We start from the raw sequence: 24,905 nt of genomic DNA on the forward strand, positions 1-24,905 counted from the left end.
ACATTAGGCTATAGATTTTAGGATATACAGCACATTGCAAAATTCATACACTGCCCTTCATTTATTTAATTACGAGTCAAAGGTTTAAATAATTTAAAGTTACTAATTTCCAGATGATATTTCTGAGGTGATAAAAAATAGTAGTTTCCAAAACTAAAATTTTTAAAATGATCAAAATATAAAGAGAAAATGGGACTTTTAACAACCACGCAAGACCACCAAGAGTATCACCTCCAGATAAACAGCACTTAAAGCTTTCATCATAGAGAGATAGGAGAAAATCAAGCTACACTTTTAAATGGACCACAGAGACCTCAGCATCACTGAATGTGTTTTGGATTACTTGTACTGTGAGAAGAGAAAGTGAACTTTCAATGTGCAGAAAAATGTCTCTGCAGATTTCTTATAAAACTAAATGCAGGTCTCCTGTAAAGAATGACAGCTGTAATAGAGCTGTAACAGAAACCCCTCCCACCCACACCATGGACTGTTCTCACTGCTGGCCTCTGGAAGGAGGTTCCGAAGCCTTCGAAGCAGAACAGCCAGGTTCAAAAACAGCTTCTTCCCACACGCCATAAGACTGCTGAACTCTAAATAACATGCTGCTCCAAATCTTTCTTTTTTGATTACCTCATACAAGGGACCTCCAGTGCAATATACTCATGTACATATACTTATTTAAAAATAATTTATCTGTCGACATACATATGTTTACATATGCACTACACTTTGCACTACATTGTACTTTGCATTACATTGTATCTTGCGCTACATTGTATTACTCGTACTACCAATCTACTTTGAGCCAAGGCAACGAAATTTTGTTCCTATGTGCACTGTATGGTGTTAATTTGAATGACAATAAAGTCTGTCTAAGTCTAAGTCTAATAAAGGCAGAGTTGACACACTCAATACAGAAACAATTTAAGTTGAGGCTTTTTTTATTATTTATAATTATTTTGATGCTGAAAATGAAAGACTTGTAATTAATAGTTGTTTTAGGAGAAAAATAAATACATTTAGTTGGAAATATCTGATGGGTGGTCTCTGAATTTTGGACAGTGCTGTATTAACACCTAACTAATATAAATTCATATGGAAATGTAGCATCAGTTATGGTTGAATTAAAGCTACTATTGACTGTGTGTGATGTGTGTAAGTCTGACTATTTGTGTAGTGTGTGTAACAGCAAGGTCATGGACACCGCTTGTCTCTGGGGTGATTTAGATGCTCACCTCAGCACACCTCTAGAGTGGGACACAATGACTCATGAATGGAAGTAGTTCAGAAAATATCATCATTGAGTGGAATACCAATCACCCGTCAGCCCCAGAACACACACACACACACACACACACTGCCCCTTTTATTGCAGTAGAAACTCCCATATGGGTTTAATAACGCCACAGTAACAAGCATTAACGGCTTTATGGGTGAGGAAATATTCCCTGATTTAGACTCACCCTTTCAAAAATTACAACAGAGATTCATCCCTGTTTAATGAGGGATAAGGTCAATCCTCAAATGATATGGTAATGATTTTGGAAAATAAATTTCCTTCCTGAAACTTTTTTAAATGTTTGACATTTCTAAGCATTTATTAAATGTTAATGGGAACTTTTTCCTTAGAGATTTAAGCTAGTATAAACTGTTGAAGTAACTTTTGTGACTAGAAACAGACATTTGTGGCTAGAAATACTGCAGTTTTCCTAAAGGGGAATCCCACAGTTTTTTCCAAAAGTCTGCATAATTAACTGGGTAAGATGTAAACAAATTCATTCAGAGTGGTGTAGTGTGAAATGTTCAGTTCTACAGAAACTTACCAAATCAGACTTGTGCTTAATCATAGCAATGGGAACCAGATGTCTAAAGTGTCTGTCTCTAAAAGCTCTCTCACAGGAAGTTATTACAAGAAATGATTATGAATACAGGGCCTGATACCTGAGACATTGTTTTTCTGTTGTTTTTCAGTTGTTTTTTAAGTTCTGAGAATGTTTTGGCCTAAAATGCATATTTTACAGTCCATTCATAATGGAAATATACAAGGAGGATATTGAAATGCCAAATAGCTCCTAATTATTTTTTTTTTAGATTTATCACTATTTTACTAGCATTACATGTAAAACATCACAAGACACATGTACGTTCATTAGTCATTATTGATAACAAATAAAATGGATATAGTTACATTCTTCTGTAAAGAAATCTCAGTAAGCCAGTAGGTTTCTTTACAATGAAGCATCTTACATCAGACCACTCTGAATGACTTTTATATCGCAATGATTTAATAATGCAGAAATTTAGAAAAAATGGTGGAATTCACCTTTAAAGAAGTTTTTTTTTTCAACAGTCCTGGCTTTAGTCCGTTTATAAAAATAGAATGAAAATGCAATGCACTCTTAAGCCCCACCAAACTGACAGAATATGCTGCTGTGCTCTCATTCATAGTCATCACAGAAAGTCAGGCAAGGTCATACGCCATAGCAGGTTCAGACTTTTCAGACGTGCTTACAGAGGACCCATGAGGTTCTGACCAATTGAATTACATTACATGCTGTTTACTTTATTAAAGCACTCCACTGTACATTGATGAACTTTTTGTTTGACATTGAGACGTTAGACAGCATCCTCAGAGGTAAATGTCATGAGCAATTCAGTGAGGCTGAAATTCATTACAACCAAGCCGCTTACAGAAGCACATGGATCCTAGACTCTCTGGTAAGCAGCTGAATTTATATGCCAGTCACATGCTGTTAGTCATACTGTGTTTTCAGCACAACTTCTGCTTGAATATATGTGTCCTTGGGTGTGTCTGATTGTAAATCTGCCCATGTGTTAAGTGCATGAGACTGCATGACTGAGAGGTGTGTGTGTGTGTGTGTGTATGTGTGTGTGTATGTGTGTGTGTGTGTGTGTGTGTGTGTGTGTGTGTGTGTGTGTGTATGTCTAACTATAAATCTGTCTATAGTTAAAGGGGAATTCCACAAATTTTTCAAAATTTCTGCATAATAAAATAGTTTAGATGTAAACGATGCTGTTCAGTGGTTTGAGGTGAAATATACAATTCTAGAAAAAAACTAACCAGATCCATTCCCTTTAACCCTTTAAGGCCAACACAAAAATTATTATTTCTACCCTTTGAGACGTGCTTCTCCATTAATTATGTGATTTCTCAGTGCTGTTGTTGCATTTATTTGTTATGTAAAAAAAAATATCTAACAAGGCCAAAAAACATGTTGGTTTTGTTTAGTTTATCTTACAAACTACATTTTTGAACAAGTAAACACATGAATAGGAATATAGCATACTTAAATTGTGTTTTATTGTTAGTATGATACACTTGCCTATGGTAATTGGTCCAGTAATAAGTTACAGATTCAAACTGCAGTCTAAATGAGCTCATTCTGAAAAAAATCACATCACATCCCACAAAAAGGAAGTCTCTTGCATTTTTTATAAAGTTGTAGGAAACATAACAGCATATAGAAAGCAGTTATTCTACATGCTGAACATACGTGCACCGTAACTTCTCTGGCAAGCAGGTTTAAACAAGTTTAAGGGGCCGTCATCAAATTCTAAAAACTGACTACGGGCAAGATCGGACAGGACTAATGCCTTTTAAAGCTACCTCACAGGAAGTTGTATAAAGAGGCGAATATGTTGCCAGATGCCTGAAACAAAATAAGGTTTTCTGCCTAAAATGTATTTTTAAATATTTATTAATTCAAGGCATTATCAGGGAATATTGTCCCCCAAAAAAACATCTATTTCACCATTATCAACATTACATGTAAAAACTCAGAAGACACATGTAGGCTCACTGGTCATTTTGGACAGTAAATAAATGGTTATATTTTGATTGTAGACATCACAACCTCTGGCTCCTATCACCGCTGACAAGAGGAAGAGGAATCTGGATTGGCAAGTTTCTCTAGTTAAACTGAACAATTTCAAATTAAAACACTCTGAATGACTTTATATATATCTCAGTATCTGAAATTCAAAATTTTAAAACACAGTGGAATTACTACATGTGACTACATGTAAAACCCCATGCGTTTATGCACATCCTCAGCAGGTGTCATGTTTGTTTGGATGCGTGAGTGTGTGCTGGAGGGATGCATTTGATTCAGGGCTTCTAGCACACTCAATAAAACATGAAAGACTGTGCACTTATTAGTGGGAGTGTTTCAGAAACTTCTTAACAAGCTCGTCAGAGAGGAAGTGAGAGGAGAGCCAGGAGCTACTGGCAGCGATCAGGGTTTTCTTGAACACAAACACATAAGCAGGCCTGCTTTGCCCACGCTGAAAAGCAACAACCTGTCTCTACAGCCTTTTTCTGTGGTCCCATTCTGACAGTAGAAATGACTGGGGACAAACAGGTCAGCACAAACTGAAGCAACAGCAACAACCTACCAGTGAAATATTCTGACTGCCTGCATAATAAATGTGTGTGTGTGCACGAGTTCTGGGCTTTTTCATGGCTCATAGTGTATGGCTTAATATTAACTGCTGTCTCAAGGTCTTTGTGGCACCTAAACAGCTGGTGCAACAGTTTGTTTATTAGTCATTTTTAAAAGGTGAATGAAGCTCATAAATAATGAAGCTGATACTGTGAAAATATTAGAGTATATCCTTAGGTAGTAATGGAAAAGATAATCAGGAGGGTTGGTAGAATTCCTAGTGGGCCAGTATTGTGCTGTGGGTTACAATATATGAAGCATTTCAGACTGCTTTCAAGAATACCTTTTTTATGATATATCTGCTGTTGGGAGTGTTTTTGTGAAAAGGGGAAAAACAAAGGAAGGGATAAACACAAAGGAAAAAAAGGATTTAAAAGAAAAGTACATTAAATGGTCTAAAATGTCTGTTATATTTAAGCAAGTGTGCAGTGGAATATGCTGACAGAAATTTATTTTGTGACATATTAGCTGTCATCTTTATGCCATATTTAACTCAAAAACTTTTCCTTTCTTTCATCTTCATACTAGTTGGCAATCCTGGTTACCTCACTAGAGCTAATAAATATGATTAGGCAATGAAGAACATGAAGAATTTTTTAGTTCTTTCTTTTTTCAAAAGTAATTGGATTGGTTGGCAACAATGTAGTCATCCACCATTAAATAGTATACTATTAAATAGTATAAATAGTATAAAAATAGTGGACAAATGTACTATCCTCAAATACATATTCTACCACAAACATGATTGTTCAAAAGTTTGCAATCACCTGATATTTTTTGTTACTTTATTCCAAAATATGCCATATATCCAAAAGTATCCAGGTACCTATACTTCAAGGTCCACCCATTTCTGACACAGGCACTTTCTTCCACTTGTATAATTTCCATAGTAAAGTATTGGCAATGGAATAAGACACTCTAAAGCAGCCACACACAAGCCTAAATTAATTGTGTCCTATGCCAGACACTGGCTAGAGGGCTATAAAGCCCCCCAGCATTGTGCTGCAGAGCAGTGCAACTGTCTTCTCTAGAGTGATGGAGTTCCATCCAATTCCTCTGGGATGAGTTGGAGTGGCATTTGTGATCCAGAACTAATCCACCATCAGTCTCTGTAATGCTTGTCTGGCTGAAAGCAATCTTAGCAGTTTTCTAAAGCCTTCCTAAGAAGCAGTAGAAGTAGTAGAGTTGAAGCTGTTACTGGAGAAAATTCCCAAATACCCTTGACTTCAGAGGAAACATGAACAAGAAAGTGTCTACAAACTTTAGGACATACGGTGTAACAAACAAAATAATTGACTGTAATTATGTAGTTATAGCATGTTATTAATAAATATGTTACTAGTTAATTGTAGTATGTGCATGTCAAGTTCACCATTTTATTCTATGTGTTTGATTGAAGTTATGAGGTAGTTATGTTTTTGTGTTTTCTCTTGTGAAATCTAATCACAGTTACAAGAGAGCAAATGAAAGAATGGTATAACATTTATCAAGGAAGCATTCTCAAATAAGAGAGAAGAAAGACTTTTTGTCCTCTGTTACTACAGCAAAGATTACAAGTCAATTTTGCTGTGGATCTGCCTCCTCTCTCTGCATTGTTGCCCCACCCACCTAGGCATGCATATAGCCCACAGCATCAACACAACAGAAGCTATGGCAGTGCACTGATAAGAGGAATATTCAGAGCTGTTTGACATTCACTACTGTAGGCATTACACTCAGCACATACAGGAACATTTACTGTATGGACTGTTTGTGTCTTTTCATTTAATAACAATTTATGCAGTATATATTGAAATACTTAAAATAAAAATACAGATAGGAGTTTTACATAGTTTCTCGGGAGGGGGAACAACAATGAGAAATAATATGCTGTAGTTACCTCATTTCTTGTCAAGTTATTTGCTACAAGATTTTCAGTTCAAGTGATGCTGTATAAACCTTTATTATTTTATCATACTATTATGACAATTAGAGCTAGGCCTTTTGTTTGGGCCATAAATGTCAAAACTTAAATAACAAGGGGAAAAACACCTACAATAATGCTGATTTCTGCGTCCCCTGTGGGATTCTAGTAGTATATTAACATTCTTCATTTCTAACAACTGACAGAAACCAAATTGGTCAGGTTACCACTCATATTCACAGTCAGTGATGCATCTAGGACATCCAGAGGCCTGGAGTGAAGTTTTTACAAATTGGTACCGCCTATTAGAAATCATAATGTAATTGGTCCACTGGCACTTTTTAGGCCTTCAATTCAGCTCCTTAAGTCCTAACCAAGGGAGGAGCTTGCTTGGCTATATCAACCCCGATACCACAGAGGAAAACAAATCCTATTTGGATCATTTTCTCTAAGAGTTTCAAGAATTTAACACTTTATTTTCTATCAAAATGTGATACAATAAGAGTAGCACCACAGGACTTGCAAACTTTAATTACAACAAGCATGATAATTAGATTTTTCATTTCAATTAACTAAAATAAAACTACAGTATTTTATTATTTCACAGAAATCATCAGGCCCCAGAAGGCCCTGAGATTTCCTCTCTGAAAAACAGTATTAAATTAATGAAAACAATGATTCCAAACTTTCAAAGTGTGTGTCTCAAAGACTGTTTTAAATTTGTAAATTTGACAAAGCCCAAGGCTGTTCTTAGAGCTAATGAAGCTCACAGTGTAGTACACAAAAATACAGTGCCATGTACGCTGTAACCTGCTGGCAGAAAACGAGTCACTGTGCTGTTTTGTTTTTTTTTTCAATGGTTCAGCTAGTTTGGTATTTGAATTACCTTTGCATCTCCTCTGACACCATTTTGTTCTGAGAAACGTTCACAGACAGAATCACTAATGAGCTCCTAACGATCTCACTGTTTTCTTTTCAAAATACAAATACAGCAGCCACTCCAGTTTTCCTTCTGAATCCACATGAATATGAATGAAATGTCTTTACTGTTTTAATAGACTGCACTTGCAGATGCAAGTGTTTGTTATCTGCAATATTAGCTTCTGTATGCAGGGCTTGATTCCCCCAGTCATGCCCACCAGTCCGTAATTACCTTGCTAATTGCATTCTTCTTGTACATGTTGTACAACATCAAATGAAAAGAGAGTTAGAGCGAGCCAGTCTGAATGCTTCTTTCAGGCTCTTCATTAGCATAAGACCCTACAGCAGAGGTGTAATGAGGAACACAGAGAGAGTCTCGTTATGTCTCTAATAGTGTCTCCATTCAGCTAAGCTTTTTTGAACTGAGTGAGGAAGTACAGCTTAAAAGTTAAAAGTGTAATATACTGTTCTGCAGCTGTGATTTTTACATTGAAGTTTAGTTACTGGCTGTTAAAAGGCCCATATCTTGGGAAATAAAAGAAGCTTCCTCGCTTTAACACTGTTTTTAATTAACAAACTAACCACTTTTACACTACTTGGAAATACCAGCTGCCCTTTATATTATGTGAACATTTCATGATGAATGGATCAATAGAAATACAAAAAACAATCCCATTACTTATTTTCACCCATACCCCCTGTTTTCAAGTGTCACCAAGAGTTACAGGACTATGGCTTGAAATCTTCCTCTGTGAAATGGGATAGCCCTCAAATGAAAAAGAGCACTACTTCATTAACAACTACCAGCAGTGTTCTGTAAACAGCCTTGCCAGAAATGTAACTGCTGCATCATTTAAGATGGAATGGCAAATTTAGCCAGCTGGCTACTGAGACATTAGCGTACTACTAGTTATTTTTTATGCTTGTTATGAAGAAAAGGACCATGATACACTGAAACCACATTAAACTAAAATTAACAGAGAAAGTAGTTACTTTTGTGAGTTTCTTTGGCCGCTTGTGCAGTGATCTTGCCAGTTTAACTCTTTGCCTTACCCCTCTATCTCAACAAAAATCAGGACACCCTCCCAGGCATGAACCTGCAAAACAGAGGGGTGAGGGCTAAATTGTAAGAGCAAGAGATTAAATGGGATTAAGCCTGCATGTGCCAACAATAGTCATAATTTATTTTTACTTTTTTACATTATGTGAGGCCATTTTTGTTGCTGCGACTTTGTCGACATCAGAACAAAATTTCATATCTCCAAAAAAAGTAACTTTATTTCACGATTGACCCCTCCCAGTCCTGTCCATGTGCGTTTGTTTTGGTTTTGTAACTCCGCCCCTGAGTGTTTGCACCTGTCCCTCGTTTTCCCCGTGTATTTAAACCCTGTGTTTGCCGGTCTTTGTTTGAATCTCTGTGTTGTTTGATGTATCGGTGTTTATTCTGGTTTATGTTATGTCTGCCCCACGATCTATCCGTGTTGGCTATATGACCCTGGACTGTCTCGACCCTGATTTTGGATTTGCCCTTAATAAATCTCGCTTATCTCAGCACATGCGTCCGCTACCTCGCTCCCCGTTACACGTTACAAACTTTGCTGTTGATGCAACATGTCCATAAGTTTAACAAGAATTTAGTGTGAGTCATTTTGGATCATTGTTATTAGTCCATTCTTGGTTACATTTTGATACAATGTAAAGGGCAGCTGACGTTTTCCGATTATGCAAAAAAAAAAAAAAACCTGACCAAAATGGAGATGGAGAGGGCTTTGTGCTGCCAGAAACGATATGTAAATGAGCTCTGTTCTGATGTCCTGCCTTGTATTAAGCCTCATTCAAAAAGCAGACCAGACTGAAACATCAAACTCTTTCACTTCAAATTAGCTTGTTTGAGACTTATTCTGTCGTGTCGCACCATCACAACACTACCTACTGTTTAACACTGATATTTAGGCTGTGCACAGTGAACATTGCTTCATTACACATTTAAAGATTTCAAGACATTCAAAGAATTCAAAGATTCACTGAAGCTTGTGAGAGTAAAACACGCATACATGCATTCAGTAAGCATGATAATAGCGACATGAACATTGCAGTACATCTGTGCCTACTTGTATGTGCTAATGTGTTAGCATTTCTGGTTGCCGTTTGCAGTCATATTAGTGTGGCTGTGTGGGTGCGTGTCAGGTGTCAGATAGTTAGCGGTTAGCAGTTAGCAGGAGCTGGCAGTCAGGTCATGGTGCCGTGAGCTGATCTGACTGGAAGTAAGTGGAAGTAATAATGGTCATGACGAGCGTATCACTGAATGAGAATGAGAATATGCAGTGTTATGGTGGGCTGATAAACCCCAGACTCTCTGCTATAATTGCCTTGCTCCCAGACACACCATTCACTGCGAAACGCCATCTGTCCAATTCACACTCCCCCAAGTGACAGTTGAAGCGCTGGGGACTGAATTACAGGCTGTTACTGCCTTGGAAATGGATTCCTAGAAAATGTGCGTGTGTGTGTATTTATTTCAAGGTCAAAGATTAAGTTATTGCCAGGACATGTCAGTGCAATACCACATGGAAACGAACTGTTGGGTCACCATCTTTGATAAGCCATTATAGTCAGTGCCCTCTGATATCTTCAAGGAATAATGCGGTATTGATCGGCTGAGGAGATTAGGAATAGAATCATGGCTGTAGAGCAGCACTTAATCATCCTCTGCTGCTACGTCTGATGTGATATTAGCTTATCTGGATTCAGCTCTATTTGTATCTATGGACGACGCTGAATGAAAAATGTCTTGCACAAAGTCTTTTCAAAGAGCAGCACTGTTACAGTGGGGTGTTACTGCATCTGTTGCCTGCCATCTGTTGATGCAACTGTCCACCCAAGAACAAAGATTTGTGCTAATTTGTTACACACTGAGTATTTAATGGAATACACCAGTAATGTAATCATAATCTTTATCTGCAGCACCTGTAGCATGTGGTCGATTACTATTGAAAATAAGTTCAATAGTTCAAATTCTCTGTACTTACAAATACAGTTGAAACACACTTATAATAGAAGCCAGTGTACAGTTATGGCTTCTTCAATAAACATGTATATTACACATTTTGTAAACCACCATTCTTGCTTCAGCCAAAGAAATTTATAAATGAAGGTGTAAATCTTATAATTCATTCCTTCAGAGATGAGGGAGTAGTACTTGTGGTAGAAGTTACGAGGGTAGACATGTAAAATGAGTTTTCTAATCATGCACAGAGACCACAAAACCTTGCAGAAAGTAAACTGTTTGGTGATCTAGCAAGATGTCGAAAGCTTTGGTATGACATTCTCTCATGTCTGTCTCATCCTAACAGCATTGTTAGAGATTTTAGTTAATTAGCATTAATGATATATATAGTACTGTGCAAAAGTCAGAGACCCCCCTCCCAAGTTCTTTCATTTCCGGTTAAAACGGCTGTTGAGTACAGGTTTTCAGGATTAGGAGAATGAGCAACAGTGTATATATTGTACAGAAAATTACACAAAAGCCAAGACAACTAAATGCCAAATGTTTCAATTTCCTTTATTACAGCACTTTCTATTAAGGAAACATAATTTCAGCTTTTCAAAAAAATCTGCAGGGATATTTTTCCACATGTCCACAGTTTAGTCTAAGAAGTTGTTTGCATTTTCTGTTGCATTGTTGTCTGCTCACAGCGTAGGGATGGACAGAATCACATGTGGATTTTTTCAGATCTGAAGTAAGAGTGGAGCTTGATTTTTGTCCTGTCTAAGATGAAAGATTTAAGCACTGTTTATCTGACAGTGATTGTTTGGTGATCTAGCAAGTTGTTGCACGCTTGTTAGGAGTCCCACTTTTTCTGTATCTTTTAAGAATTATTGAACTCCAGTTTTGAAAACTCTGTTTTTTTAAGTATATTATTTATGCTTTGATGTTTACCTTCCTTATGCAATCTTTAATCTCTTGGAAAGCATCTACTGAATAAACAACATACATAATGACCATTTTGACTGGAAATAACTTAAAAGGTGGTCTCTTTTTTCTGCACATTAGATCACTCAAGTAAAGAGAAATGCATCAAAATGCTTGTCTGTGGTAATTGATGGCATCATACAGATGCAGCAGATAGAGATCAGTTTGAGAAATGCAGGAGTATTTCTTTAATGCTTTTTCTACACCTCCCAATTTGTTTTTATGTATCTGTCCATGGTCACGCTTGAGTGTGGCTGTGAGTTATGAGCAGGACAGGCAGGGCTGGATGGGAGGGACCATGAGCCCCTATCTCATGCTGATAAATGTGTCTGGACACCTTCAACATGACACTTCTCACACTCATCCCTTGCTCTGCAGGTCAGCCAAAGACATCTGCCTTTGACACTTCTCTTCACGCTCCATCTCTCTTTCCAGTCAGATCTGCCCTGACATGTTACATGCGGAGAAGCCTGTCTCATTGTGTGCTGATATTTAGGATTACAAACAGGTTTACAGGATCACAAACAGGCCGTAGATGCTGATGAAAGAATATTCCAGCATTTTTCAACCTAATCACAATCTGCCACATCTGCATCATATCATCAGTTCCCATAGACACTTTTTCACAAAGTTAGAAACAAGGCAGCATTGGGCAGTAGCTGAATTCAATGAATATTCATTTGAAATGTGGGACTATATTATGGAAATTGGAAGCAGTACAGGTAAAAAGACAGATACAATATACAATAAACTTACCAAATCTGTTCTTTTAAAGTTTTATCCAACTTTGGAAAATTGTAGCAACATGACAGCATGTAGCAAAATGTCAGTTATGTTCAGTTTCTGATATCTGTGTGTGACCAGGCAGAAGCTTTTGAAAACTCCAACAATAGCACTTCCATACTGGGTGATATTATAATGCCCTTGTAAAGTCCTTATTAAAGCTTATGCAGCCAGTAGTTGGTGATTAACTTGCTGCAAAATTAATACTTTATTAAGCAATTACCTGGGAGCATCAAGGCATTTTCCATAGCACTTATATGTATGTATTTATGTATTCAACAAATGATTCATTCAAATGATGGGCAGCCAGTTAATTAGCTGCTATTGGCCTTAGTAAGCTGCTATTTTAGTCTTAGTAAGAGCATTACAAGTGCTTTGGAAAACATTCATTCGTCCTAGTCACTGCTTGAAAAAATAGTTCATTCATTATCAGTTATTGGCGTCTTAGTAAGAGCATAATAATGGACACCTAAGATGTTGTGCCAAAGGCTGTTATGTACTATATACAAACAAAAGTGCTTTGGAAAATATTTAATTCACCTTAGCTGCTGCCTAATAATGTAGTAATTAGAATAAAGTTAATTACCAACAACTGCCTTTATAAGGCTTAATATGGGCTTATAAGCACATTATAATATACCCCTATGCTGAAGTATTATCACAAATTCTTCCCTTGTCTCTGAAATAATAAAATACAGATTAAAAGCCTAGTTTATGTGTATCTTTGGCTGAAGAATTAATGAAAGTGTTTTGCATAAATGTTTACTGACAGAATTCAGCAACTGCCTAAGGGCTTCAGTTATAAGTGAGTTTCCCGTCAATGGATTTTTCTGTTCCTTTCTAAGTACAGGGAAATGTCGAAATGATTGTCCAAGGTACACTGCAGATGCAGCAGAAGAGGATTAAGCTGAAAAACACTGGAGTATTTCTTTAATGAATACAGAATAACATTATATACCAAAATATAAGCTTAATGCTATAAAAGAACAAATTATTTGTAAACATATCAAGTAAAGAATCATAACAAATGATTTGAATGTGCCATCCTGCTCTATGTCCTACCCAAAACTGGCCAGTTTGTGTTCTGTTTATTGTGGTGTTTCTTGAAAATGTGTTCCTCCCATATCTATGCCATGGCTTTGTATTGTCTTTTATCTTGTTCACTCTCTGGTGGCTCTCAAATCAATTTGCCAAGGTGTTTCCATTCTCACATTAATCTCCCACCTACCGATAACATGCATGCAAGCATGCAAGTAATTGAAGCGTAAATCAGCTGGGCTGCTGAGTAGTTCTGCGGGATTGATGGTGTGCAGCACGACTGGAATCAATACAGCCTTTTAGGAACAACATGTAATACGTAATAATTCTATATTTTTATTTAATAAGAGGCTCTCATATGTCTATCAGGTTAAATGTGCAGAGGACAGCCTTGATTTCAATGTCATTTACAAATCATATCCTTCAGGCTGGACCCTGTTTATCTCACCAACTGTCATTAAATTGGACATGAGAGGTAGGCTACTGGAAAAAAAAGTGTGTCAGTGTGTTAAAGTATTATTGATTTGAGGATGAGATTTTGTTTTGGTCATTTGTTTTATCATTGAGTCTTTTAGCTCAAGGTCTGAGAAAAAGTCTACATTTGTGATAGCTTATTAGCTCATATCATATATTAAGACTTGCAGTTGTATGTGAAAGTTTGGGAACCGCTTGTCAAATTACATAATTTGTTTTGTAAAGGAAAAGTTCACATCACCTCAACATGGAAGAAATTTAAATATAACACATTTCTGCAAACTTTCATGCATAATTTTAATATATTTGCTGAATTTAACTTATTAGGAAAAATATATTACATGCGTAAGTTTGGGCAACCTTTCAGTCAGAATTTCGTGAGACCTCCACACCCTTTTAATGTTTCCTGTACCCTTCTAACAGTCTTTAACAGACTATTGTTGATATTTTTTTTCTCACAGAATGCTTCTAGTTCAGAAATATTCCTAGGTCATCTTGCATCAACAGCATGTTTGAGACCTAACCACAGATTTTCAATAATATTCAAGTCTAGGGATGGTGAAGGTCATATCAAAACCTTAATATTTTGTTTCTCAGAGTAGGCCAAGGATGATTTTGATGTATATTTTGGATCATTGTCTTGTTGTAATATATACTGGCTGTGGGATATGAACATGATATGTTGATACATTTCCTGTGCCACTGGCTGCCACACAACTATAGTGCATAACAGATGAGGAGTGAAATGCCTTGCCTGATGTATAGAATTGGTAATCCATGGATAGTTCACAGTCACTTTGCCACAGAAGAGCCAAGCCTATTCCCCTGCTTAACACCTGGCAAGATGTTTCATTGTAGTCAAAAAGTTGCTTTTTTGTTTCACTGGTTCACAGCACTTGATTCCACAATGTCTCTGGTTTAACAAAGTGTTGTGTTGCACACTTCAGAGGTAGACCTTTGAGATCACAGTTCAGGCACCTTCTGATGATCCCTTCATGTAGACAATGTTTTGTAGTGTTGTAGTCAAGACAACTAGAGGTGAGTCAGAGTCAAGACCAAGACCTGAACACTTTGGGGTTGAGTCAAGACCATGACTTTGTAATAGTGTAGTCCAAGTCAAGAACAAGACCAAGACCTGGAGTGGCAAACCAAAACAAGACTGAGATCAGGTTAAGATTTTCTCAGAAAATAGAAACAAAAAGAAGAAAGGGGAAAAATGAAATGTTTTTGGCTCATTGTAAATTCATCATTGTTATTATATTTGATACATATTTAAAAAATAATATTACATTTTGTAATAGATTTTGTAAATTATAAAATTCAACAATCGCCTAAAATAACATAAAATATTTTTATATTACAATCTTAGTCCAACTTTGCATTGTAACTTTTGGAAGTAAATGATAAGGATATTGTCTGTCCCTTCTTCTCTAAAACCTATTCAGACTAAAGTCAAGTTAACCAAACAATGTATATTGTTGCGGTGGTTAAGCAGAGTATGAGACAAAATTCCACATTTCATCTTGTATCTTCCACTCACAGTCCAATTACTTAAGAAAATTTTAATCAGGAACAGTCCCAGCTGTCAGCAATAACATTTTCAGCAAAATCATTTTAAACTGGTTGTAGTTATTAACTTTGTTTCTCTCAGTTGTTTGTAATATCTGTCTTAATTTATTTTCCAAAATGAAAGGCTTTGGGCAGTTAAAATCTGTTTGAGGAGATCCTAGGAAGCTAGTTAGACCTTGTATGCAGGACACTAATCTGGGCCTGAGGGTGGACCAGCAGTGGCCTACAGTTAGCTGGGTGCTGACCTTATCAAGCCAGCAGAACGGTATATGATTGCTGTCTGGGGTAATTTGACGAGGGGTGTCCAGGCATTTGTGTACATTTATATCATAAACTTAGCTGTAACAATAATAATAAACAATAACAAACTACTCATTTCAGTCTGTAAAGGATTAATGAAAGTAATAGTGAGTGAATCTGCACAGATACAGATAACTAGCCAATAACTAGCCTATTACACCAGTGATACCATGCTAGCTGTTGATGCTATTAGCTTCCATTTACCATACGCCACATAAACATGTTTAGCTGAGCTATTCTTTTAATGGGACTACTTTTTTTGCTGCTTCTACTCTTCTGTGGGGTCCAGCAGACTTTATGCACTCCATCAAGCAAACATTAGCTAATGTTAGCCTTCCTCCAGCAGCAGCAATGAAGCAGATGGGGACTGAAGTGCCTTGTCTGATGCATCAGAATTTGTAATCCACACATATTTCACAGTTACTTTGGTACAGAAGAGTTAAGCCTATTCCTATGTTTAGCACTTCACTTACTTACAAAAAGTAGTCCCACACAGAGGTCAGACAACCTGGATATCAGCCAAAGGATCATGTTTCTGATCCCTCCATGTCACATGCTGCTTTGATTGCAGCCTTAAGCAATCTGTTCTACTGATCTGGTATTCATGACTGAAAAACACCTTGATTACAGTGGTAAAATGTACACTACCATACTAAATGTGGAAGTACTTGTCATCTTAATCACTATTGTTACAACCCCAATTCCAATGAAATTGGGACGTTGTGTAAAACATAAATAAAAACAGAATACAATGATTTGCAAATCCTTTTCAACCTATATTCAATTGAATACACTACAAAGACAAGATATTTAATGTTCAAATAGATAAACTTTGTTTTTTGCAAATATTCACTCATTTTGAATTTGATGCCTGCAACACGTTCCAAAGAAGTTGGGACAGGGCCATGGTTACCACTGTGTTACATCACCTTTCCTTTTAACAACACTCAATAAGCATTTGGGAACTGAGGACACTAATTGTTTAAGCTTTGTAGGTGGAATTCTTTCCCATTCTTGCTTGATGTATAACTTCAGTTGCTCAACAGTCCGGGGTCTCCGTGGTCATATTTTGCGCTTCATAATGCGCCACATATTTTCAATGGGAGACAGGTCTGGACTGCAGGCAGGCCAGTCTAGTACCCGCACTCTTTTACTATGAAGCCACGCTGTTGTAACACGTGCAGAATGTGGCTTGGCATTGTCTTGCTGAAATAATCAAGGATGTCCCTAAAAAAGACGTTGCTTGGATGGCAGCATATGTTGCTCCAAAACCTGTATGTACCTTTCAGCATTAATGGTGCCTTCACAGATGTGCAAGTTACCCATGCCATGGGCACTAACACACCCCCACACCATCAGAGATGCTGGCTTTGTGCTGATAACAATCCGGACAGTCCTTTTCCTCTTTGGCCTGGAGGACACGACGTCCATGATTTCCAAAAACAATTTGAAATGTGGACTCGTCAGACCACAGGACACTTTTCCACTTTGCGTCAGTCCATCTCAGATGAGCTCGGGCCCAGAGAAGCCGGCGACATTTCTGGGTGTTGTTGATATATGACTTTCACTTTGCATGGCTGAGTTTTAACTTGCACTTGTAGATGAAGCAATGAACCGTGTTCACTGACAATGGTTCTCTGAAGTGTTCCTGAGCCCATGTGGGAATATCCATTATAGAATGATGTCGGTTTTTAATGCAGTGCTGCCTGAAGGATCGAAGGTCACGGGCATTCAATGTTGGTTTTCTGCCTTGCCGCTTACTTGCAGAGATTTCTCCAGATTCTCTGAATCTTTTGATTATATTATAGACTGTAGATGATGAAATCCCTAAATTTCTTGCAATTGCACGTTGAGAAACGTTGTTCTTAAACTGTTGGACTATTTGCTCACGCAGTTGTTCACAAAGTGGTGAACCTCACCCTATCCTTGTTTGTGAATGACTGAGCCTTTCAGGGATGCTCCCTTTATACCAAATCATGACCTGTGATTTGTGACAAACCTGTGGAATGTTCCAAACAGGTGTTTTTTGAGCATTCTTCAACTTTCCCAGTCTTTTGTTGCCCCTGTCCCAACTTCTTTGGAACGTGTTGCAGGCATCAAATTCAAAATTAGTGAATTTTTGCAAAAAACAATAAAGTTTATCCATTTGAACATTAAATATCTTGTCTTTGTAGTGTATTCAATTGAATATAGGTTGAAAAGGATTTGCAAATCATCGTATTCTGTTTTTGTTTATGTTTTACACAACGTACCAACTTCATTGGAATTGGGGTTGTATTTCCTACACATTTGTAATTTATATTTTGTGAGTATGGGCCAATTGGCTTGGAATAGGCTTGGAAACATTTAATCAAAAATTTTAAACAGTAAGATAGGTAATTTACCTTAAGACCACTTTACCTTAAGATTTTTTTCAGTGTTATCCCAGGAACAATTTGTTAGGCATGCTATGAGGAATGCAGAAGTGCATCTTACCTCTAAGATAAAATCCCTTCTATGTCAAGACTAGTGCTATTTGTACAAAAGGCTATTTGGAAAATGAAGGTAACATTTCATGAAGAGTGCAGATCAGACACTGTTGTTACTGTAATTCACTGCAGAGTATTTTCTTTTTTCTCATTTTCTCCCATCTGACATCTCATCTGTCATTTTATTGCTGACTGGCTCTCCCAAAACCCAGTAATTTGCTTCAAACTAATCTACACTACATAACATTCCACAGGGCAAAGAATTTCACAGGAGCATCCCAGTAAATGAAAGAAACCCACAATATTAATATTATGCTTTGGGTTTCCTATATATCTACATCATAATGAAATCCTGCATGAACCGTCTGAATCCCATAAGATCAGACCAGCATTAGCATTGAATCTGTCAGTCAAATTCAACCTGAAGATACTACCAGACTAATCCCACACCACCATAACTTGATTCAAATGTATGCATAATATTCACATGAATACTATCCAGTACCCAGTTTAGCTAATCATTTTTTCATTTAAATAGTCTCATTTTGCAGATCCTTTAGTGAAATCAGCTCTGATATGCTCAGTTAATGTAATCACATAGATCATTTTTCTGTTATAACTGTCATCATGTTAACTACACACTTAAAATGATGGCTCTTCAATGGATCTTTAGTAAAGAAAATGGTTCTAAATAGAAACATGAACACTTAAAAAAACCCTTTGCATGATTAAAATGTTCTTTGCATGGTGTACTGTTGATTTACATTGATGGAGAATGTGTTAAATATGGTTCCATATAGAACCTTTTTAAAAAGAGTTCTATATAGCAGCAAAAAGGGTTCTTCTATTATTACAAGCTTGACATCATAACAATAAAAGAACAGCTTTTCAAAAAAGTTTTATATTATAAAGTTTATTTATAAAACAATATTCGGCACATTTTCCATCAATTTGAAGAACGCTTTCATGATGCAAAGAAAATCATGCAAAGGGTTCTTTGAGTGTTCATAGTTCTATATAGAACCATTTTCTTTATTAAAGAAAACCTGAAGAACCCTAATTTTTATTTGTGTAGGGCACTGTAAGGCTTAATAAAATGTAATGACTGTGTTGAGCTGCTAGTGAGCAATGGGAGACGAAATGGGAAGGGTAAGAACCCCTTGCTGTGAAAACCATTCACACTTCTCCACAAAGATGGCTATGCTGAGATAAAACAAACAACAAAACTATATTGATATGATCTTAAACTGCCACAAAAATAACATTTACACACAATAAAAACAGTTTTATGAATGTTGAACTTTTTAAATGTTTGCTTGCCTATAAAGATGAAAATCCAAAATGCATTATATAGCTACTGTGAAACAGGCTTAAATAGGCTTAAATCACATCTACTGTTACTGTACTTCAACAAATCCATGCACAAAGTCCAAAGTCATACACCAAATGTGTTCTTCTAATTGCATTTTTCTAGCCAAGATATTAATAATGTTTCTGAAAACAAAGTTATGTTTTACTGTATTTATGTTTATTTATGTTTATTATAATTTATTTTAATAGTATACAGTCTTCCTACAGGTGAACATACATAATGCCAAACTAAATACTTTTACAATTTTCAGGACTATCTAAGACCTTTGCACAATACTTTATAGTATATTCGCATAATTACTGCAAGAATAAGTAAACTGAAAGATAAAATTGTGTTGATGTAATAACATTTTTCATGTGGGATAATAATTTTGCACATTAGAACTAAGTAGATTAAATGCATCACTTACTTTGATGTATTCTCCTATTCACTGCCCTGTTAGTCTGCTGTTCAGATCTGCTGATTTTATCTCCTGTGCCTTTGCTTTCCCTCTGAAGGTCACTGGAGTAGATGAAACAAAAGGCAAACTAGGACAAACATGGAGGGAAGACCGAGAGGAGACAGGCCAATGAAGGGAACAGAACACATTGTAATTGATTCCCTCACAAAAGACGCATAAATACGTCTGGCTTTCCTATATTTCATAACAAATAGAGCTGACTGGGGTGGAACAAGATCCCCAGGGTGAAAGTAAGAGGGGGGCAGATGTCTGATTTCTGTCTGAACAAAGAAAGACGCTTCCTACCCTGTTCTCCTTGCTCAGGAGAGCCTGCCTCACTGATACTATTCCACAGAGACGTATAGCCCTGCTTTCTGACAGCCACTGTCAGCCCACACTGATAAGAGACTGGCAGTGATTCTGCAGCTGGACTCTAGGGGGCAGGGGTGAGAGACAAAACCTGAATACCTCCCACTACCAGAGTGCTAGCCTTGGGGCTAAGTCACAAAGAATGATAGCTTACAGAAAAGGGAGTCTGCATGAGGGAACGTATATTGTAGTTTAAAAGTAGTGCAATGCCTGGTATATGGGAAGATAGAGGAAGAAGCCCCCCCCCCCCCCCCCCCCCCCCAAGAACAATGTCCATTTACTGTAGAGCTAAACCATATTTTGACAGGATAATGATGATGCATAGACATGCATCTTATGAAAAAAAATTGCCAGATTTTCTTGATTGTACAACATATATTACACTGTTTCTAAGTCCCTGCTTCTGTCTTCGATGGTGTCTTCTATAGTAAGTACTTTGCTGTACTAGAGTGAGACATATGAATCATCAACTTTGCTGTTATACTAACTAAACACTTTCTGTAGATCTACAGATGTATAATGTGTTTGGACAAGTGTGTGCTCAGTCAGAGCTCATTTGCTGGCTGTATTTAACAGCAGTTTGCTGCAGATGTAAATGAAATGCATGGCGATGAATAAAATCGGTTATAGTTATAACAAGCTTAGATTTCCCAGGAAGGATATATTTTGCTGGTTATTACGCTATTACTTCCACCATGTAATATCTCGTAATCTCCACACAATTCAAATAGCTGCTCTGGGAACCTTTTGGCATCTCTGCAAACTCAAAGTGAGTTGTGCTTAATGGATTAAAATCTATTGGTCTCTTGCATATCTTATGTGCTTCAGCGCAGTATAGTTGGCAGCTGTTTCTAGTACCCTTTATTTGAAGTAAAGACTAGAGGATGATGAAGGCAATGTCTCTTGCAATTCAATAATTCATTGACTGGGCAGGGACTAACACCATCCTGCAATTGCTGCAAAGCTGGCTCAAGAATTTTGTGCGATCCCTAGATAACAACATTGCTGAAGAGATTTCTCTGCAGTAATACATTATTAAATCATTGTAAGATCCTCTTTAATTTGTCCCTCTATTGTTTCTCTTCCTTCTACTCTCTGCCTGCTACTTTTTTCCAACAGAAATTGTTTTTTTCCAAGCTAAATGTTACATATATGCATCTCTCCATCTGCAGCTGCAGGACAGTATATCTCCATATATACTGTATAAATATATAAATACTTTATTCTTCAGGGGCAGCTGCTCTGTGACAGGAGAGAATGTAAGAGGACAGCTCAGCAGTTGAGAAAAGGACAGTTGTACTGGAGAATATGTTCCCAAATGTATAATGTGATAAAACGGCTGACTGTAGAGTGTCCTTTTCTTGATGCCAATTAGACTGATCTCATAAATCAGCTGAGCAGACGTGAAAAGAAAAGCAGGGATTCTCTCTGTTGGCAGCCATTTCTGTTTAGTTTCCTGCACCATTATGAGAAAATCAAAAAGGAAAGGCTTGTTGTAAATAATAATAAGTAATAAGTAATAGTTTGATAATAATAATAATAATATATTTATTTATTTGTAGAGCACTTTTCATACTGGTGGCAGCTCAAAGTGCTTTACAGACTGATAATAAAGCTTAGGAGTAATAGAAGAAACTATGAGTATTAATTAAACATTTTATTAAGGCATTTAGATTAAATTACAAATCACACAGATTAAATTAAAAGATAAATAAGAGGAGACATAGAATTTTAATTAAGTGCTAAGTTAAAGAGATACATTTTCAAATGTTTCTCATAAGTATACACTGAGATTGACTGTCTAATAAAAGGGGGATTGAGTTCCACAGTTTAGAAGCATCATAAGTGAAAGAGAAAAATGCCTCTCCATGTTTTCTGTATGTTACGGAAGGTAATTACAGAAGGCCAGTATCTACAAATCTAAGATCACATGTTGGAATATACACAGACAGACATTCTTTGTTGTGAGTGGTTGTGTTAAAGTCATTTAGGTCATCTTGATTTAATTGTAGAAAATTTAGTGACATACACTGGGCAATATCTGACATAGCTGGTAAATCTGCCAACAGAGTCTTGATAATTAGAAGGAATGGAAATGTATAACTGCATGTCACTAGCATAGATGTGAAAATCTATATCATGTTTCCTAATAGCTTGACCTAGAGTAACATGTACAAGAGAAAAGCAAAGGCCATAAAAGTGAACCTTGTGGGACTCTAAAAGAAATATTAATTTTTTTTCCAATAACGATTTTTCAGTGAAAGCAAGAACTGTTGACTCATTAAATATGATTTAAATTCGAAAAATTGAAAATTGACTATTCGAAAGCTGTGCCTGAGAGGCCTACCCAGTATTCAAGAGAGTGGATTACAGTCTTGTGGTCAATGATATCAAAATCTGTTCAAATATCCAATAAGACCAAAGCAGAAGGAAGCCTGAGGTCATTGACAATACACAGCAATGCTGTCTTAGTACTATAATTATGAATGAATTAACTTTATTGTCATTTGCACACTGTACTCATACACTTGCACAACGAAATTGAAGTACAAACCCCCCGTTCTCGGTGCAAAAAAAAGTAGAAAGAGAAAATTAAAAAAAAGATAAAATAACTTCAATATTATAAAAATTTGAATGAACTTGAATTAAACTTTTCAAATGACAGATTTGATATTAGATACACATAGATTTTTTTTTGGAAAACAACTTTTTCTAAAGACATTAATTAAATAAAATGTATTCATGCTACTCTTTTTGAGTAGAAGCTTCACCAAGGCAGTTTTATAAGCATCTGGAAAAGAACCTGTTGGAAGAAAATGGTTTTCAATAGTTAAGATTTTTGATTTTGTACACAATCAAAAACCATTTTAAGGAGTGAAGTACAAAGAGTAAAGGAGGTTACAGATTAAAGATTACAGTCAGAATTTAGGTCCTGTTTTTCTCACAAACACAAGACAACTCTTTCTGTTCTAAAACCCATACAAGCAATCAAGCAAGCAAAGTTTATTTTTACAGCACTGTTTACAATATGTGTTGTCACAAAGCAGCTTTACAGAAAAATCAGCATTACAGAAAAAAAAATTCAATATTCTAAGCTTTTAAAGGCTAAAACTGGAATCAAAATTTTGTTTTTCACCCTGTTAGTTCATATTAAGCAGGATTCATCATATCATACAAAAGACAAAATTATTGGTTTTCCATAGTCTTCCAGTAACAAATGAATGGCGTTGAGGAAGAGTGTCAGCACAAGTTTCAGGTTTATTAAAATACATAATACTAAGTTAAACAAACCAAGAAAATTTGAAGCAAAAACAAGGAAAATTATGCAGTATAGCAAGAACACACGTAAGACCTAAATAAAGGCCTGCCAAAACATTAGGGCTACATATACCAAGGACCAAAAACAAGACTCTAAAAGAGAAAAGGAGGGGTGCCAAACAATGGGAAGAGAAGACATAGAAGGAGACTGGAAAGGGCAGAGCCAGGACAAGAAATCTGTGACCATCAAAATGTAATGATATCTGCCTATCTTGGAATCCTACTTGAAAATGTGTTATTGATTTATGCTGATTCACTTTAGTTGAAACATTTCACTTAAGATGGCCATCTTGAAGTTCTATGCTCAAACTGCTCAGACACAACTACACTACAGAGTGAAATACACAGTCTTATTATTCTGTAACTACAGAGACTTCGATACAAACTAATGGAGCTATTCTTAGGTTATAGAAGTGTGTACTAAAAATTTGGCTTGTTAAAGGGTTAAACACAACTATAGCTTTTTTATACTCATATAAGTTAAACTCATCAATGTAAGGCTGCATGTGCTTTATGTTGCACAAGAAGTAATTCTGTGATACTTCAGGCTAGAAATCAGTCTGAGTTCCATTACATTATTTTCTGTTGATACTGGACTTTCATTTGACTGTCATATTGCATAATAAAATCTGACTTGACTGGATTTAGTTGAATTTTATAAGTGAGTTCAGTGCTCTAAAGCAGCAGGGCTTGGTATATAACAGCATATTGTTTCCATTCTCAGAACTGGTTTACCTCTTCACAGAAAAAAGGGCACCTGGCTGTAAAGTGTTGTAATATTGTACACTTGTGTTTGCTCCCTACAGTTTGACATGCAGCAGATGTCTCTGGAGGAGCTGAAACAAGTCCTCTTCCATGCTTTTCGGGACCATCTAACCATGAAGGACATTGAAAATATCATTGTGAATGAAGAGGAAAGCCTAAAGGAGAACTCAGGAAACTGCCAGACTGAATTTGAGGGAGGTAAGCGCTAATGCCTGGCAGAAGATCAGCTACTGCTGCTTTACTGACTGATTGTGGTTCAACTCTTGGCAATGGCTTTAAAATAAAATGCACAAAGAATGCAAATTATTACATGAAATGTCACAAATTGGCACTTTTTATAGAAATTAGATGTTGTTACAACAATGATTTTATGTCGAATATGGTCTATTGTCGAAGCAGTCTCCCATAATTAAGTCTGAATTTGCATTAGTTTGCCATTGAACAGTTAAAATGCAAGGGTGGAAATGGGATGAGTATCTCACTACATGTTGTTAACTCAGCTGTAGTAATGTATTTGAGTGACCACAAGAAAGGGCGAGAGGGAAAATGGTTATTGTACTCAAACTGTGATGTTTATTGAGTCCATTGAGACTGTACAGTGGAGCCATGTGTATTGTGTCCTCCAACTCATTGTTCTACACATTCAAAGGCTCATTATGCACAGCGACAGACGGCCCTGCCTGATCGCTTTCTCTGTGTGGACGGCTTATGCTTATGCATACTCTGTGCTCCCTTCACAATGTGCAATTC

General features: G+C 36.6%; 1 protein-coding gene across 1 annotated transcript in view; it reads left to right on the forward strand.

Annotated features, from left to right (window-relative positions):
* The window catches only part of caln2 (calneuron 2), a 46,937-nt gene that overhangs the window by 20,665 nt on the left and 1,367 nt on the right, over nt 1–24,905 (forward strand). Inside the window, exon 5 of the mRNA XM_017698514.2 lies at nt 24,197–24,353. Within this exon, the coding sequence (XP_017554003.1) occupies nt 24,197–24,353 (157 nt within the window). The remainder of the gene's footprint in view (nt 1–24,196; nt 24,354–24,905) is intronic.

Source organism: Pygocentrus nattereri, chromosome 16, assembly GCF_015220715.1.
Source record: "Pygocentrus nattereri isolate fPygNat1 chromosome 16, fPygNat1.pri, whole genome shotgun sequence".
Classification (NCBI taxonomy): Eukaryota; Metazoa; Chordata; class Actinopteri; order Characiformes; family Serrasalmidae; genus Pygocentrus; species Pygocentrus nattereri.